At 45.9% G+C, this 16,977-nt stretch overlaps 1 protein-coding gene and 1 long non-coding RNA gene across 2 annotated transcripts in view; one reads left to right on the forward strand and one right to left on the reverse strand.

Annotated features, from left to right (window-relative positions):
* Positions 1-1,430: 1,430 nt before the first annotated feature.
* The window catches only part of HDAC2 (histone deacetylase 2), a 55,070-nt gene continuing 39,523 nt past the window's right edge, over positions 1,431-16,977 (reverse strand). The window contains exons 10-14 of the mRNA XM_074948268.1: positions 13,258-13,366; positions 11,702-11,832; positions 10,330-10,485; positions 1,977-2,034; positions 1,431-1,707 (exon numbers count right to left, since the gene is read on the reverse strand). Of these exons, the coding sequence (XP_074804369.1) occupies positions 1,677-1,707; positions 1,977-2,034; positions 10,330-10,485; positions 11,702-11,832; positions 13,258-13,366 (485 nt within the window). The 3' untranslated portion in view covers positions 1,431-1,676. The remainder of the gene's footprint in view (positions 1,708-1,976; positions 2,035-10,329; positions 10,486-11,701; positions 11,833-13,257; positions 13,367-16,977) is intronic.
* On the forward strand, positions 3,949-5,833 carry LOC141983951 (uncharacterized). Its single transcript, XR_012638589.1, has 3 exons — positions 3,949-4,311; positions 4,858-4,977; positions 5,814-5,833. It is a non-coding gene; the product is annotated as an uncharacterized LOC141983951 (long non-coding RNA).

Genomic DNA, 16,977 nt, shown 5'->3' on the forward strand with positions numbered 1-16,977 from the left:
CGTCACAGGCGGTAAGAAGGAACTGAGGGGGTAGGGGATTGGTGGGGCTAGATATTGGGCGTCATGAAGGCACCACCCCAGGGGGCGCCTAGGCCGACCCTACAGACGCTGCTAGGGGGAAAAAATTTTCCGACTGGCGTGCACGCAGCGCACACACACCTGCTTGGAATGAACAATCACTTGAAGAAGAACTGTACTTACACGTTGTATAGCTGAAAAAAAAATTAGAACCTTTTTTCTGCAGTCTGCAGCAATGTAAGTTTAATCTCCATGTCATTAGGTTAAATTTTGGCCCACCATGTCCAAATGCTCAAAGTGGAATAACTAAACACAGTAGCAAGCTGAAGAGTTTGTTAGGAAAATATGGATTAATGAGTCCTTTTATTATAGTACTCCAGTCTTGGAGACAGACCGCTTCAACCCTTTTCTCCTCAAACCTTCAAAAATTCTCAGCTTTCTCCTTAGTGACAAGGAAAGGATGTAAATTACTTGGTCATGTTATCTTTACTATAAACCTTCTAAAGATGCCATGAATGCATAATAATTCTTATTAGTGGAAATCCTTGAACTATGAAGCAACAGGAAAGAGACTACACTTAACTGCACTTTTTTTGGGTACAGGAGAGGGAAGAAATGGGAAAAAGGAAAGGGAAAAGAACAGAACACTAATAAGGAATATTTCCTTGCAAGAAAGGATAACGCTACTCTTAGTGAATAAAGTGTCCATACAGTTTCCCCACATTTCTCTCTAGTGTGAAGCAAGCTGGCTGGTATGGAGATTATTAATCTAGAATGAGAAACCTATATAACAGGATCACAAATTCAGGTGCCAGGGTTGACTGACTAATTGTTCAAAAGGAAAAAAGGGAAACGAACAAACAAACAAAAAAGGGATATGGTTCTTTGCAGCTTGAAGTTCTAAGGGTCAGAAGGGATTCTGCAGTACACCCAATCCAGGACGTAATTGCTGGTTATCAAATTAATCCATAACAAGACAAACAGCAGAGTACACTGCTGCTAGAGTATAAGGCATTTGTCCTGCTATACAATCCAACCAGGAGGTTCAGAGTTTTAACCTTCTGCTTCCAAATGTTATGCTCATACATCCAGGCACAATGTCCCCGTACCTACTTTTCCACTACTTACTGTCAGTATAATAGGTACATCAGTCACTGTTTCACAGTCCATGTACTATGAGTCACTACAACGTGCACAGATCAGTGTACGTACATACAGACTGTCCTCTTAAATCCCCCAGCAACTGACTGTTTATCTTTACTGTATATGGAAATGCTTTCTATATAATGCAATGATGGACAAAAGAGAAACAAGTACAATTTTTTTAATAAAGATATAATTACAAAAAGGTAAAATCAGCTCAGGAAAGGCAAATTACTTTAATAGATCAGTTCAGACATTTAACATAATAACTCACATCCATTTTAAATACTATTACATAAAGCATGGTGAAGAAAGGAATTTCTGCTTCATAATTAGAAAACTCACAATACAACTTGCCAAAACCCAAAACAAAGCCGAATGAAAATAAATACAGTCCATGCCAAATAGTACAAAATGAAATCAGCAGTCTCTCTCAACATGAAAAAACTCTTCTTCTTTTAGTATTTTCCCACTCTAGTATTGTGTTCTGTAATTGGTGTGAGGCTATCTTTAATTCAAGGATTGCTGAGCAGTTCTGATTTCGCTCTGTTCAAAGGCAAAAGATATAGAACTATTAAACAGGGCATAATTTCATTTTGAGAGTGTCTTTTAGACTAGCTGTTGATAAAGATGCAATTAGAGCTCCCCATCACACATTTTGAAGTATTTTAGTAACTCCTGACACTGATTTATAACCTCACATTGATATACAATGCCATCTGTACAGAAGATATGTTAACTGTGGAAAAGCACTGAAAGTTAATGAATGTTCTCTAGAGCACAAATATTTTACAGTTTAATACTGAGGGATTTACCCTTTGGTGTCTGTCTTTTCACCGCTACTGTCCTTGGATTTATCTTCCTCCTTAACATCTAAAAACAATTGAGAAAGAAAAACAGTGTCACACTTGAAATACTTGAAAGGACTCCAGAAACACGATCTAAAATAATTTTCTTAAGACTGAGGGAAAAAAATTTCAGGAACCTAGGCTGCTTATTTGCAAATCACATCTTATTAAATAAACAACATATCATAGCTTAGGCCATCAGCTACACAGAACCTTTTTTCATTCACACTTCATTAGAGCTATACAAATTACTGGCTTCAGGATTTGAAACCACAGTGGCAAAGATTTGCATTTAGAACAACACTCCTGGACTGTAAGTACTGTTTCGGTACCTATACAAGCATGCATTTTAGATTTTATTCGATTTTTTTCTTCAGCATGACTGGAAAGAAAAAATGGTTGCCTACCTTTCGTAACTGTTGTTCTTCGAGATGTGTTGCTCGTGTCCATTCCATTCTAGGTGGTACACATGCCCACGTGCATGGCTGGAGATTTTTGCCTTAGCGGTATTCATAGGGCCAGCTGTGGCGCCCTGTGGAGTGTCCCTTTCAGGCTGCAGCATATCAGGCGCTGCCGGCCCTATGCCCTCTCAGTTCCTTCTTGCCGACAAGCTTCGACAGAGAGGCAGGAGGGTGGGTAATGGAAGGGACATGAGCAACACATCTTGAAGAACACCAGCTATGAAAGGCAGGTAATAGTTTTTCTTCAAGTACTTGCTCATGTCAATTTCATTCTAGGTGACTCACCAGCAGAATCAATGGAGGTGGGCGTGGAGTTCACAGTCTTGCAGCTTGCAGCACTGCTCTGACAAAGCCAGCATTGTCTTGAGCCTGCTGGATCAGCACGTAGTGAGATGCGAACGTGGGGACGGACGACCAGGTGGAAGCCTGATAGATCTCTTGGATCGGCACCTGCGCCAGGAAGGCTGCTGATGACACATGTGCCCTAGTCGAATGACCCGTCACGATCGCCTGCAAGGGCACCTTTGCAAGCTCATAGCAGTAGTGAATGCAGCCTGTGATCCAAGACGAGATTCTCTGGGCTGACACTGGGCAACCTTTCATCCTGTCTGCGACAGCAACAAACAACTGCGTTGACTTATGGAATGGCTTTGTTCTATCAATGTAGAAGGCCAGAGCCTGTCTGACATCCATGGTATGCAGCCTGCATTCAGGACCGTATAGGGCGGCTACGATGTGAGTGCCCTGATCTCAGACACCCTACGAGCCGAAGTTACAGCGACCAAGAAGGAAACCTTCCAGGAGAGCAGCAGGAGGGAGCAGGAAGCCAAGAATTCGAAGTGGGGACCCATGAGCCTTGACAGCACAAGATTCAGGTCCCAAAGGGGAACCGGATCCTGGACATGCAGGTAAAGGTGTTCCAGGCCTTTCAGGAACCATGCCATCATGGGATCGGCAAAGACCAACCGGCCTTGAAACAGAGGGTGGAATGCTGAAACGGCCGCCAGGTGTACCTTGACTGAAGATAGCAACAGGTCTTGGAGCTTAAGGTGCAGTAAATAGTCCAGGATGTCCTGCAGCAGGGCCTCTTCTGCACGAATGTGTCGGTCCAAGGACCAACACGTGAACCGCTTCCACTTTGCCAAAAAGGTAGCCCTGGTGGAAGGTTTCCTGCTGGACACTAGTGGAGCACTCCTGTTCGTCCATACTCAGCCATGCAGCAGCCAAGTGTCAAGTGCAACGACGCCAGCTTCGGGTGCAGCAGGTTGCCATGGTTCTGGGACAGCAGATCCGTCCTAAGAGGCAGCTGCAATGGGGTAGCTGCCGAAAGACTCAGGAGCATACCGAATCAGTGTTGATGAGGCCACACTTGGGCTATGAGGATAACCGATGCTCTGTCTTGCTTCACCTTTAGAAGTATCTTGTGGATCAATGGTACCGGCGGGAAGGCGTACGTCAGCGCTCCTGACCACGGAATCAGGAAGGCATCTGACAGGGAGCCCTTGTCCCTGCCCTGAAGAGAACAGAACACGTGGCACTTTCTGTTCTGCCTAGACGCAAACAGGTCCACCTGGGGAGTCCCCCATCTGTGGGAGATTAGGTTGACCACCTCCGGATGAAGCGACCATCCGTGGTGAGACGAGGAGGCCCTGTTGAGGTGATCTGCCAGGACGATCCTGGTTCCACGCAGATGGGCGGCTACCAGATGAATGGCATACCACACACAAAAGTCCCAGAGGCTGAGTGCCTCCTGACAAAGGGCCGAAGATCTGACGCCACCCTGTCTGTTGATGTAATACAACGTGGCTGTCTTGTCAGTCAAAACCTACACCACCTTTCAGGTGGGGAAAGAAGCCTGGCCACGCCAGACGAACCGCTCTGAGCTCCTGGACGTTGATAAGAAGGGTTAGATCGTTTGGTAGCTAGTGGCCCTGGGTGTTGAGCTTGCCCAAGTGGACTCCCCAGGCCAGGTCTGACGCGTCCGAGACCAGGGTGGGAGACGGGGTCACAAAGGGAACCCCCTCCAGCACCGACTCGGGGTCCAGCCACCAGTCCAAGGACAAGAGGACGTGGCTTGGTACCATGACCACTCAGTCCAGGGCATGCCTCCTGGGGCTATAGACTGAGGTCAGCCGCGCCTGCAGAGGCCACAGATGAAGTCAGGCATGACTGACCAGGTATGTGCGTGTAGCCATGTGGCCCATCAGTCGCAGGCATGTGAGAGCTGTGGTGAGCGGATGGCTCTTTATGTGGGCGATCAAGTCCGACATGGCCTAAAAACACACTTCTGGAAGGAAGGCCCTGGCCTGCGTCGAGTCGAGAACTGCTCCAATAAACTCTATGCACTGAACTGGCGTTAACGTGCACTTCTCTCTGTTTATTAACAGGCCCAGATAGTTGCAGATGGACTGCATCAGATCGAGGCTCCACTGCACCTGCTCTGGAGACCTGCCCCTGATGAGCCAATCGTTGAAATACAAGAAGATCTGGACCCCTCGACGTCTCAGGTAAGCTGCTATGGTGCCACACATTTCATGAATGTCCTGGGGGCTGAGGACAGGCCAAAGGGTATAGCCGTGAACTGGAAGTGGTGCCTGGCTACTATGAAACACAGGAAACGCCTGTGCTCTGTGAACACGGAGACATGAAAGTAAGTGTCCTTTAAGTTGAGAGTGGCGTACCAGTCCCCTGGATCCAGGGAAGTAATGATGGAGGCCAGGGAGACCATGCGGAACTTCAACTTCTTGAGAGACTTGTTGAGGCGATTCAGGTCCAGGATGGGTCTGAGGCCCCTTTTGGCCTTCGGGATTAGGAAGTAATGGAAGTAGAATCTTCTTCCTTCCATGTCCCAAGGAACTTCCTCTACAGCCCCCAAGCCCAGGAGCTTCTCAACCTCCTGAACAAGGAGTTGCTTGTGAGAAGCGTCCCCAAAGAGGGACAGGAAAGTGGGGGGACGGGAAGGAGGGGCGGCCAAGAATCATAAGGTCCGAGCTACTACATCCAGTGGTCTGAGGTAAACCGCGACCAGGCCAAGCTGTAGGGAGAGAGCTGGTTGAGGAAAAGGTGGGTAGGATCTGGTTGACTGACTAGGGTGTCGCTCTCGGGCGCATCCTCAGAACTATCGCTTCTGGCCCCCTGGGTGTTTGGTGGGGCCAGGCTGGGCTGGTGAGCAGGAGGAAGAAGGGTGACGACAACTAAAACTTACAGCCCTTCTCCTTGTAGATCCCTGGTGGGTTTTCCAGGGTCTTGGAGCTGGTGGTGGCCGGAAGGGCTTCCTGGCTGATTGCGGCATGTGCATGTCCAACGTGCAAAGGGTAGCCCTAGTGTCTTTCAACCTGTGCAGTCTGGGGCCTGTTTGACTGGAGAACGGACTAACTCCATCAAAAGGGAGGCCCTGGGTCGAGGCCTGCATCTCCTGGGAGATTCCCGCCATCTGGAGCCAGGAACTTCGTCACACGACCACCGCCAATGCGACCACCCTTGCCGCCGAGTCCCATGCCATCTGCAGGGAACATCTGGCCACCACAATACCTTCCTCCACTAGGATGCCAAACTCTTGGGGGAACCTGCTTGTCCTTCTCTTTGGCCGCAGACACAACCAGCGAGCCTGGGCGTGGGTGGGTGGGTGGATATAAAGGTATTCAAAATCTTTGGCCGGCACAAGGTACTTTTTCTCTGCCCTTTTCGAGGTGGGAGGGATGGAGGAGTGGGTCTGTCACAGGGTCTTGGCTATTTTGAGGACTGCATTGTGTACGAGCAAGGCGACCAGGGTTGGCGTAGAGGCTGAGAGGACACTGAAGAGGGTGGTCCTCCTGCTCTGCCATCTCCTGCACCTTGAGCCCCAAGCTCTCAGCCATGCACCAGAGAAGAGAAGGTTATTCACCTTGTACAGTAACTGAGGTTTTTCGAGATGTGTGTCCATGTGGGTGCTCCGTTGTAGGTGTTTGTGCGCCCCTGCACTCGTAGTCGGAGACTTTTGGTAGCAGTGCCTGGTTGGGTCACACATGCATGGTCCCTGCCTCGCGCTGCTGCTGGCAGTTAACCGACGCTATGATACCAACCCCCACTCAGTTCCTTCTCTACTGTAGAGACTAATAAGGAAACTCTGACGTAGAGGGGAGGAGGGAGGGTAATGGAGCACCCACAGGGACACATCTCGAAGAACCTCAGTTACTGCACAAGGTGAGTAACCGTCTCTTCTTCTTCGAGTGCTGTCCCTCTGGGTACTTCACTTTAGGTGACTTCAGAGCAGTGCCCTCCGATGGAAGGAGGGGCTTCGGCGTTGAAGTCGTAACCTTCGATAGTACAGAGCATGCGAAGGAGGTATCAGATGTTGCCTGTTGTTCTAAGACAGTGCTGTCTAAACGTATGGGCTGAGGTGTTGGATCATATTAAAGAAGTTCTGTATTAAAATCACAAATGAGTTTGATTCCCCATAGTTTAAATTCCAGGGTATTACTCATTAAGAGGTCTCTTGGTTTTTGGTACTGTTTCTCTCCCTCTCTGTGTGAAACTTGCAAGCTGCTAATTGTGTTAGTACATTCTAAGACAGAGTCTGTTCTCAAAGCAATTCTTTGTAACAACAACTACTCACGCAGAGAGAGACTCAAAGCAATACTTTGTAACAAGAGAAAAGCACCCAGAGACTCCCCGCCCTTTTGTTGTATTCATCTTGCTTTGTTAACAATTGTGATTAAAATAGAGATAGAGGATGTATGTGGATGGATGCTTGGTGTGGATAATAACTGAATGATCAGGGAGGTGCCAGCCTAAGAATGCAGTGTCCATCGGCTGAAGAAGGCGTCAAGTGGAAATAACCAGAGGACCCCCCAGAGGGCAGCCTGGAATCCACCCAACAGCCTCAAGAATGGGAGAACCAAAGAACAAGATAACATCTGGCAGCACGGAGCCGTCAGGAATATGCCATCTGCTGATTGATTCAGCAAAAGCACGATGAAGCAATTCCCATAGACTGGCATAGGAAGAAATTCCTATAAAAATGGACTCTAGAAAGTGAGAACTTTGGGGGGGGGGTCTGATTCTGCAAACCAACTTCCAGGAGCATCAGATGAGCATCTGACAAGGCCCTGCTCCCTCCTCATGTCCAGGCCACCTGGCCAGTGGCTTGGCATGAGCAACTCTAAGGCTGGTAACTATGATAACAACCTTGCAGAATGTGTGTGTGTGTGTGTAAATATGAGATTGAATGGAATGTTATAACTATAACTGCTTACTATGATTCTTTCTGTATTCACAATAAATGTGGTATTTTGCCTTTTTCCCTTTAATAAGATCCTGCTGGTTTTTAATTTATTTGTACAACAGAGGCCCATGTAGCAACTCTACAAATGTTCGTGATAGGTACATTGTGCAGGGAAGCCGTGGGAGTCTGATAAGGCTCTAGTGGGATGTGAGTGAATCCCCATGAGGGACTGGCAGGCGCACCGATGACAGAGTTTTGTGCGATTATGGATCTACTTGAGAAGTCTTTGTTTAGAGACGGTGCTCCTTTTGGAGCATTCGGTGATGGATAGAAACAGTACGGGTGATTTATGGGATGGTTTAGTCCTGTCTATGTTAACAATGAAACTAAGTAACTGCAAAGTAGCGAGGCGCTGCTGATTGCTCCTACTCGTAGCCAAGGGCGGTAGAGAAAGAACTGAGAGGAGGTTGGTCGCACAGCATCGGTTAACTGCCTGCAGCAGTGCGAGGCAGGGACCACACATGTGCGACCCAACTGGGAACTGCTACCAAAAGTCTCCAACTATGAGCACAAATACACAAACGCGCACCCACAGGGACAGCACTCGAAGAAGAAAGGCTGATGCTCCTGAAAGTCATCCAGCAGGCTAGCTCTGGAAGGTCCTGCGACCGCATTGTCCAGGGATGACAAGGAAGACTGGACTGCTGGTGGAAATGCTGGGGTCTTGACCATCGTTGGAGAAGGAGGCTTAGGATTGGGCACAGGTTCCTCCGTCCCGATCTCGGAATGTGCGTCCAGTACCGGGCCCGATGTGGCTGCTGACTGATGCTCCGATGTGGCCACCAAGGAGTGCTGTGAAGGGGGCATCGTCACAACCGGAATGCCCCACGTTCTCGAATATGGCCACTGTGTTGGCCACTGGCCATGCTGCGACTGCGGTGCCGCAGATGAGGGAGCAGGCTTGTGCCCAATGATGCCAATGGGACCTGTGTGATGGGCTGAACTGGCCCTCTGTACCGGACGTACCACCTTCCACAGACCAGGGAGGTGCCACCGACAGCTGTATTTGCTTACAGGTCGTGGCTACCGGTGATCGTTGACCAGGCGTAACTGACTGGTAACCATACCAGGGAGAGCAATACCGGTGCCAGAGAGACCGGCAAGAGAGTGAGCAGTGCCCAGGAATAATAGGGGGAGCGACAACCCCGTGCAGGTGAGTAGCACCGAGGGGATCTGGATGCCAGCCTGGGCGACAGACGATGTGACTGGGACTTGCCCTTGGATTCTCGACACGACGACAAAGATCAGTGTTTTCTGTCTGGCAACTGGCAGTGTTCCCCTGTCCACTGACAGGTCTTAATGGTGGGCTTGCCCTTCTGGGGAGTCTTAGCTAGGTCCTGCGGCACCAAGGTCGTCATTGGAGCAGGTGGAGACCTGTGCTCTCTCTGCGCCTGGGGAGCCTGGGATGACGACAATGCAGACATGGGTGTGGATCCCATACACTCCTCGGAGTCGGTGGTGGACCTTTAAGGGGGCTGGGAGCCCCAACCAGGCAGGCACATTCGCATTGCTCCAGAGTAGCCTGGCGGGCAGGCCCGGGTCCTTTGATAGATGATTCCTGGGCCTTCTTGCTTGGTGCCAGGGAGTGCTTCTTTGCCTTCTTCTTCGGAACCAGCAAACGGTGCTGGAAGGAGCCAGGTGCTGGTGGTGCGCTGCGCACAGAGACCGCGGCCCTCGGTGTGACCTGCCTAGAAGGCTTGGAAGCTGGGCAGAGGGAATACTCCATCTGGAGAGCCCTGAGGCAGACATCCCTCTCTTTTTGGTTGCAGGGCCAAAAGTTTTTGCAGATCCGGCACTGCTCCTTAACATGTGACTCCCCCAAGCACTTAAGGGTCACTCACAGATATAGGCCTGTTGCAATCCGAGCAGGACTTAACCCCGTGAGACTGGGGCAAAGTCCCCGCTGGGACCCTAAACACTTAACGACTACTTAACACTACCATATGCAAACTATGTACAAAGGCCCTAAGTCCAAGGAAGAGAAACTGCTAGCTCTTGCTAAGCAATAAAGGTACTCTGACCGCCACAGGCAGTAAGATGGAACTGAGGGGGCACAGGGGCGGAGCATGATTTAGAGGGCGCCGCAGCCGGCCCTACGGGTACCGCTAAGGCAAAAATCTCTGACAGCCGTGCCCACACCTAGAATGGAATCGACATGAGGAAACACTCGAAGGAGAATGAACGTTTCAACAGCACATTAACTCTTTGTGCTAGTGGTTGTAGGGTCTTACTGTTAACAAAATTCACTTTTAAGAAAGGTGCAATCCTATAATGCAGTGTTTCCAAAACTTGGGACGCTGCTTGTTCAGGGAAAGCTCCTGGCCGCGGTCCGCCACTGCAGGCCAATGGGGGCTTCGGGATGCGGCGCGGGCCGAGAGATGTACTGGCCGCCGCTTCCCACAGCCCCCATTGGCCTGGAGCAGTGAACCGCAGCCAGTGGGAGCCGCAATCGGCCGAACCTGCGGACGCAACAGGTAAACAAACCAGCCCGGCCCGCCAGGGGCTTTCCCTGAACAAGCCGTGTCCCAAGTTTCGGAAACACTGCTATAATGGGTTGGAAGGGAGAACACAATAATAAACAGCATTATGCTCTTACCAGTTTTTTTGTCCTCAGTCTCTTTCTTGTCTTCTTCTATTCTGGCTTTCTTTGCTCCTTTCTTATGATCTGCAACGTTTCGTCGTCCACCCTCCCCTTCATCCTCAGAATCAGAGAATTCTTCATCACAGGCTATCCGCTTATCTGACGCTCGAACTAGTATTTAAAATTAAAAAGAAAGATTAAAGGAACTCAGAGCAAGCAGAAGGAGAAAGTTTTACTACAACAGATCTTTCAAAAAGGAATTCGTGTGAAACTGGTTTTCAGCAACTGGTTAGGAGACCAGCAGCAATTTGTCCTCTAATCAAAGGAAAAGAGAACTATGGCCAAAACATTTGAGGATACCCTGGGGTTACCTCTTAAAACATAATTATAAAGAAATGTTACAAAAACAAGTGAAAATCCATTTATTTGGTATTGCTTAGTAAGTACTGAACAAATTCAGAAGCAAGATGATTAACTGCAGCAGGGAAAAGTGTTCTGATTACAACAGTTAAGCAACAGATTAAGATGACAAGAAGCAGCTGTGAAACTACCACTGATATCATGGAAGGTTAAATGAAGCAGTTGTCTCTTAGGTATGGTTTAGAAATAATAAATATCAATCCTTACAATCATATGATCATACAACTTAAACCTTATAATAAAAAACAAGTTAAACCTGCTGTGATTAATTCAGAAAGTGCTCTGACCACCCATCTCATATCTACCAAGTATCCAAGAATTCTTTTTAGATTTTTGAAAAATTATCTCTCATTTCATTACAGGAGTTATATTGATTCACTTAATAATACGGGTTTCAGAGTAGCAGCCGTGTTAGTCTGTATTCGCAAAAAGAAAAGGAGTACTTGTGGCACCTTAGAGACAGTCTCTAAGGTGCCACAAGTACTCCTTTTCTTTTTACTTAATACTGTTTCTGAAGGTACATGACATTCAAAATTTTAAGAGGCTGTAACCCATGTTCCCTTTGGGTTTGCTGTTGTTCTGGGCCAGATTTCCCAGCCTGGCCAAACTGCTCTTGTGGCAAATTTAGAATGAAAGGGAGCCTCCTCGATGCTCCAGATTGTTGATCCAGCTAGAAGCCAGGTTAGACTAGACTCTGGCATATATCAGAACAGTCTATTGAGCTCAACTTGTAACCAGGTACCTACAGGCCCAAAGGGTCATCTGGGGAGTGCCAGACAATAGAAACACGCTGTCCTGGCCATGTCCTCCCCATTCAGCTACTGGAAGGAAGTCTCTATGGGCAGGATCTTTCAACTGGAGTGGCAGAAAACAGATAACCAGAGGTGAGGATCTGGCCCATTATGTTTAAAGTGGCCTTACTCCGGGGGCATATTCTAACAGGACACCCAAAGATAACATTTCCTACTAGAAATGCGTTTGTCTGGATCTTCTCCATCCTCATCTCCACTGTCTTCATGAACAGCATCCTCGGGAATGGCTTGCATCTGTACTCCAGGTGCATGAGGCAACATACGCAAGTTCTCAAATAAGCGCTGTCTGCAAGTGAAGTAGCCGATCGAAAAGTTGTTAAATATAGGGAGAGATGTAGCCTTTCCTGCAGTTTCTGGATATTTAATCATAAATGTAACAATTTTAAAGTTGACATTTTTCTATAGTTCTTCTGGTTAAACCAGTTCTATTGTGGAAAGAGTGAGATTTCTCTTTTAAGAGGGGAGCAAGGCTCCACTTATTACAGGCTGGCCAGAAAAGTGGTAAATTCATACCATGCTGTTTACTAATGGCAACAAAGGATGTTATTTTACACAAAAGTTTAATGCTTAAAACTACAGTCATGACCAGACAGGTTTCAGATGTTAACATTCTGCTACATCACAACTAAACATTATAACCACCTGCTCCGTGGAGTGGTCATCAGAAACATGTTCTCATTCCCACATTTGTTAGTTGGTCCCAACAATGTACACAAAAAGTTTAGCTCAACTATATTTCAAGAAGGAAATCAACACTTACTGATTTCTTATACAGAACGGAAGTGACTTTTTCATTCTTACAGATATTTAAATTGTTTTGCCACAATTGCTGAATTAAGAACAAAACATTAATTATACTCATAAGTCCTTACACATAACATGAATTATTTGAATGACACAAAAAGACACTTCTGCAGGTTTGTTACTCAGAATAAAATGCTGGATGTTTCCTATGAATACAAACATAAGCCTTTAGCAGTGACCTACAGTGCTTTACAACTACTTTTAACATCCCAAATGATTTGCAGAACGTGGCAAGACTTAAAATTACAAATACATTTTAGGATAATATTTGAAAATATTTCTCTTCCTATTCTGTGACTAATTCAGTTTTCTGGGTTTCCTCTGCTAGAATGGACATTACAAATTCCTAAAGCAGTTCTACTTTACTCTGCTTACAGGTGTTTGACATCACAGAAAGAGAACCCTGAAATCAGGTCATGGAGGATAAACTTTTCCTACATTTTTAAACCTTTCATAGCAAATCTTCCCTCTATGTTCAAGCATGAAAGGCCTCATGTTAATGGAAATAAGACAGCTCTGCACCAGAAGTAGAGGGCAATAGCATCTGAAGGCAGTTCTCAGGAGTGTCTGCAACCTGTGTTTTGTGCTGGCACAAGTCTTGTCAAAAACAATCAAGACTAATGGTGCTTACTTTTAAAAAAATCACTATCTTATTGGTAAAGACTACTCACACTACTTTATGACTTTAAACTGACTTTAAACTATGCTTCAAAAAGAAGGCAAATCAAATCTATTTCCCCCTAAGTCATTAAAACCACCATCACTGCGATCCTAAAGCAATACACTATATAAATAAAAGTTGATAAAGATGAGGTTTGATTAGGTAGGAAATTTATGAAGTATTTCCACCAACAAAAGACTATGATTTTCAGACTTTCCATTCTCAAAGTAGGGAACATCTACTTACTTGATCTTTTCCATATACTCTGGTGTGTTCTGGTTTGTCATATTTGACGGACTAATATGCAGTTTGAAGTCTGGTCCAAAATACTCAAAGTAGTCATTGTATGGCAACTCTTAAAAAAAAAAAAAAAAGAAAAAAAAAAAAGATTTCAGCCACCCAAAAAGCTCGTTTTTTAGGCAGCTTTTTATACAACTCATAGGCTGCATAACAGGACTTTAAACAACATACTGGCAAACTTCAGATATTGGATGAATATACAACTACAACTTATAACGCTTTTAAGTATAGTAGAAAACCACTATATGGTGTTTTCCCTTCAAGTTGCTCAACAAAGATGAAGGATGAACTAAAGTTTGCCGGTGGAGAATCCCTGAGATTCAATCTGCATCCCAGGCATAAGAAACATTGATATCTGGGAAATGAGACTCAGCAGAGAATGATTTCAATCCCAGTGAATGCAATATAGGAAATCTCAATGGACAAAATGAGATTTGATTTCTTTAGCCATAAAATAGGAAACAAATACTGGAACACTGCAACATGAGGTAATATTTCACAGACAAAATGCCTAAGATTCCCATTGTTGGGAAAAAGGTGATTAACTGAGGACAACTTGCCATTTGCCATCTTCACTATAGTTGAAGTCAAACCTGAAAGGCTTATATCAGAGAGTGCTCTCAACCAAGCACATACCAGAGATTTTTCTGCTCATAAGATCACAACTTGATTAACCTGGGTATCAACCCACAGCATCAGTAACAGGGAATGGTTTACTATGAAAACTAAAATGTCTCCTGATGGGTAATTTAATTCATATTCTTGAGAATATATTGCCCATGCACCTCTGTAGAAGCAGGTGAAGTCTTGAATACCAAGGAAGTATGATGCATTCTATTTCCTATATACAACGGTCACATTTTCTTATATAAACTATGGTAAATACATAAGAGACCTCTTTAGGGATAAAGCAGTGTGCTATCTCCCAATGCCCTTGATTGCTTCATGAGAATCAAATCCTAGAGACAGACTCTTGGAAGAAAGCTTTGGGTAAAGAACCCCTCAGATGGATTCCAGATATCAGGCTGGCAGCAGGAGCTACTGAAATAAGTGGAACAGCAGATTTAGCCACAAGGCTCAGAAGGGGGGCAGAGGAGGGAAGATATCTGCTACAGCATCCAGAGGTATCCAGGTGGCCTCAGGACATTGAGGATTCCACAGTAGTTAGCCCAGAGTATGATTATGCAGGAGTGTTGGACCTCATGGAAGTTAATCTCTGCATTACTAAAGAAAAGATACTGAGGGATGAATATACTGACACATCATCACTGCTGAACAGAGAAGCTCTGACAGAAAGTAAGCTGGAACAGGACAAGCATGGCAATGAGAAATATGAATGACCAAGGGACAGCTAGTACCTGGGAAAATTGGGAAGTCGATTTTTTAATCTATGCAGATGTTATTTTGGAGACATATCTGGAAAAAGCCCAGTGTTGTTCAAATATATGGACTTAATCTGAAAGGCATTTAATACATTTGGAGGTATAGCTTGTTTTAACTGGGATGAGGATCTTGGACTGAGGGCTGCAATGCAGACAGGAATCTGGTTGGACATACCACATCATACACTGTGGTTAGAGGGGATGACACCACAGAGGACAGGTGTTCAAACTGACAGTGGCCTATTCAGTCCTCTAAAAGCCCAACAGAGACCCCAGCCTCGTAATAACATTTGCTAGGCACTTAATGAAAACAGTTGTTTTTGGAACATCTGCAAATGTAGATGTGCTTGCAAGATGTGCTTCAGAGCCCCCGAGGCCTGCAACTGGTACAAGTTACAGGGAAATCCCCAGTATGGCAAAAGACTGGGGGTAAATCCGGCTCGCCTTACATACCTCCGGGTCCAGAAACAGAGGGCAGAGGTGGTGGACCAGGAAAAAAGAGCAGAGCAGCTGGCAGTGGGGTGATGGAAAAAGCTTTGTTTCCAGTTAAGCTTAAAGCATTAAGGGTACTCTCCTTGGGGACTACCCTAACAGGACAGATGGAAGAGTATTTTCTGTTTAACATTCCATATATGGGCTAAGAAGTCATGTAACATCCAAAAATTTGAAGTCAACAAATAAGTTGGGTCAGACTGTAAAGAAAAAAGACCACAAAGGAAATAAGTTTAAGAGTTGCAGGGCCATTCGTTCATCTGAGAAACCCTTAACGTCTTCCCCTGGGCTTGGTTCCCAAGAAGGTACCCAGAGAATATCACTTGTTTCATCACCTGTCACTTCATTAACTGAATTGCCCTATGGATGTGACAGATTATGTTTAGTATGCTATTTCCCTATGATGAGGCTGTGCACATGGTTAGGACTTGTGGCCCAGGCGTTGCTGTCAGCAAACTGACATGAAGTCATCTTTTCTATTGCTACTAGTTCCAAAGGGAAAGATGCACCTTTTGTGTTTTGTTCTGAGAGTAAGTTTTATTTTGGTAAGTAGCTCCCCATGGGATGTTCCATGCTTGGCATTTGAAAAATTTCAGCACAATGTTGGAATCAGTGATTGGACGGGAGCCTGATTTACAGCATGTGATACACTACTTAGATAACTTTTTGTTTGCAGGCAGGTCAAATTCTGAGGAGTGTGCTAGCCTGCTGGCCACATTCTAGACCCTGGCTGATAAACCAGGGGCACCTCTGGAGCTGAAAAAAGAGGGACCCCCCTACTAAGCTGACCCACCTTAGGCCTGAGTTAGATGTGTGGACTATGGTATATGCAGACTCGCCTAAGATAAGTGGGGGAACTTCTGGGATTGATTGTCAAGGCAAGAGTAGCTAGGAAGGTTACACTGTGGGAGCTGCAATCTATTAATGGGCATCTTAACTTTGCATGCTGAGCAGTGGCCCCAGGGCAGGCATTTTGCATCTGTTAGCGGCCACCAAAATAATATCAAAAGCCAACTGTTTAATAAGAGTTAATAAAATGACTGAGTATTTAGGAGTGTGGGAACAGCTTGAGTAATTTTAACAGAGTATCTCTTTGGAGGGAGGAACAGATAATAGGGGCAGATTTAAAGGTTCACTCAGATGGATTGGGAGGAAAAGATTTCAGGATATTTTACCAAGGCAGGTGCTGTGCCCATAAACAGCCCCCCAACTGGACACAAACTGGAATAGTAAAGGATATAACATTCCTTGAATTCTTTCCTATTTCAGTGGCAGTGCTCTTTGGGGAATGGATTTTACAAACTGTTTCTCCAAAAGTGGAGTGGCAACATGGCAGAGGTACATATTAATCACCAGTCCCCTACATTGCCCAGGGTTATGAGGCTAAAGGTTTATACTAGTGTTTAAACTTTAACATGAAAGTTAAAAAAAAAAACATGAAAAACATGTACCTGAGATTGAAAATGGTGTTGCAGATTCACTGTCCTCACTTGCAGACCTGCCACTGGGAGCCCACAAGGAACCCACACAGATGCTCATAGCACTCTGGTATTGTGGTGTATGATAGCTCTTGGGGCTGTACGAAGATCGGTAGTACCACAAACATTTAGGGCTTCATGACAGGTATTTTAGCAGTTTTGTGCAATTTCAGAGGAGGGAGGGCCTGTCTATGATATGGCACATTCCAGAGGACCAGATACTTCAGGTACATGGGGTCACTGGCAACCTGTAATCTGGCATCATCTACCATTTCCAGTCACCCCTCAGGCCTTACATTTGCCAGTAGGATTAG

Source organism: Natator depressus, chromosome 3 (genome assembly GCF_965152275.1).
Source record: "Natator depressus isolate rNatDep1 chromosome 3, rNatDep2.hap1, whole genome shotgun sequence".
Lineage (NCBI taxonomy): Eukaryota > Metazoa > Chordata > Testudines > Cheloniidae > Natator > Natator depressus.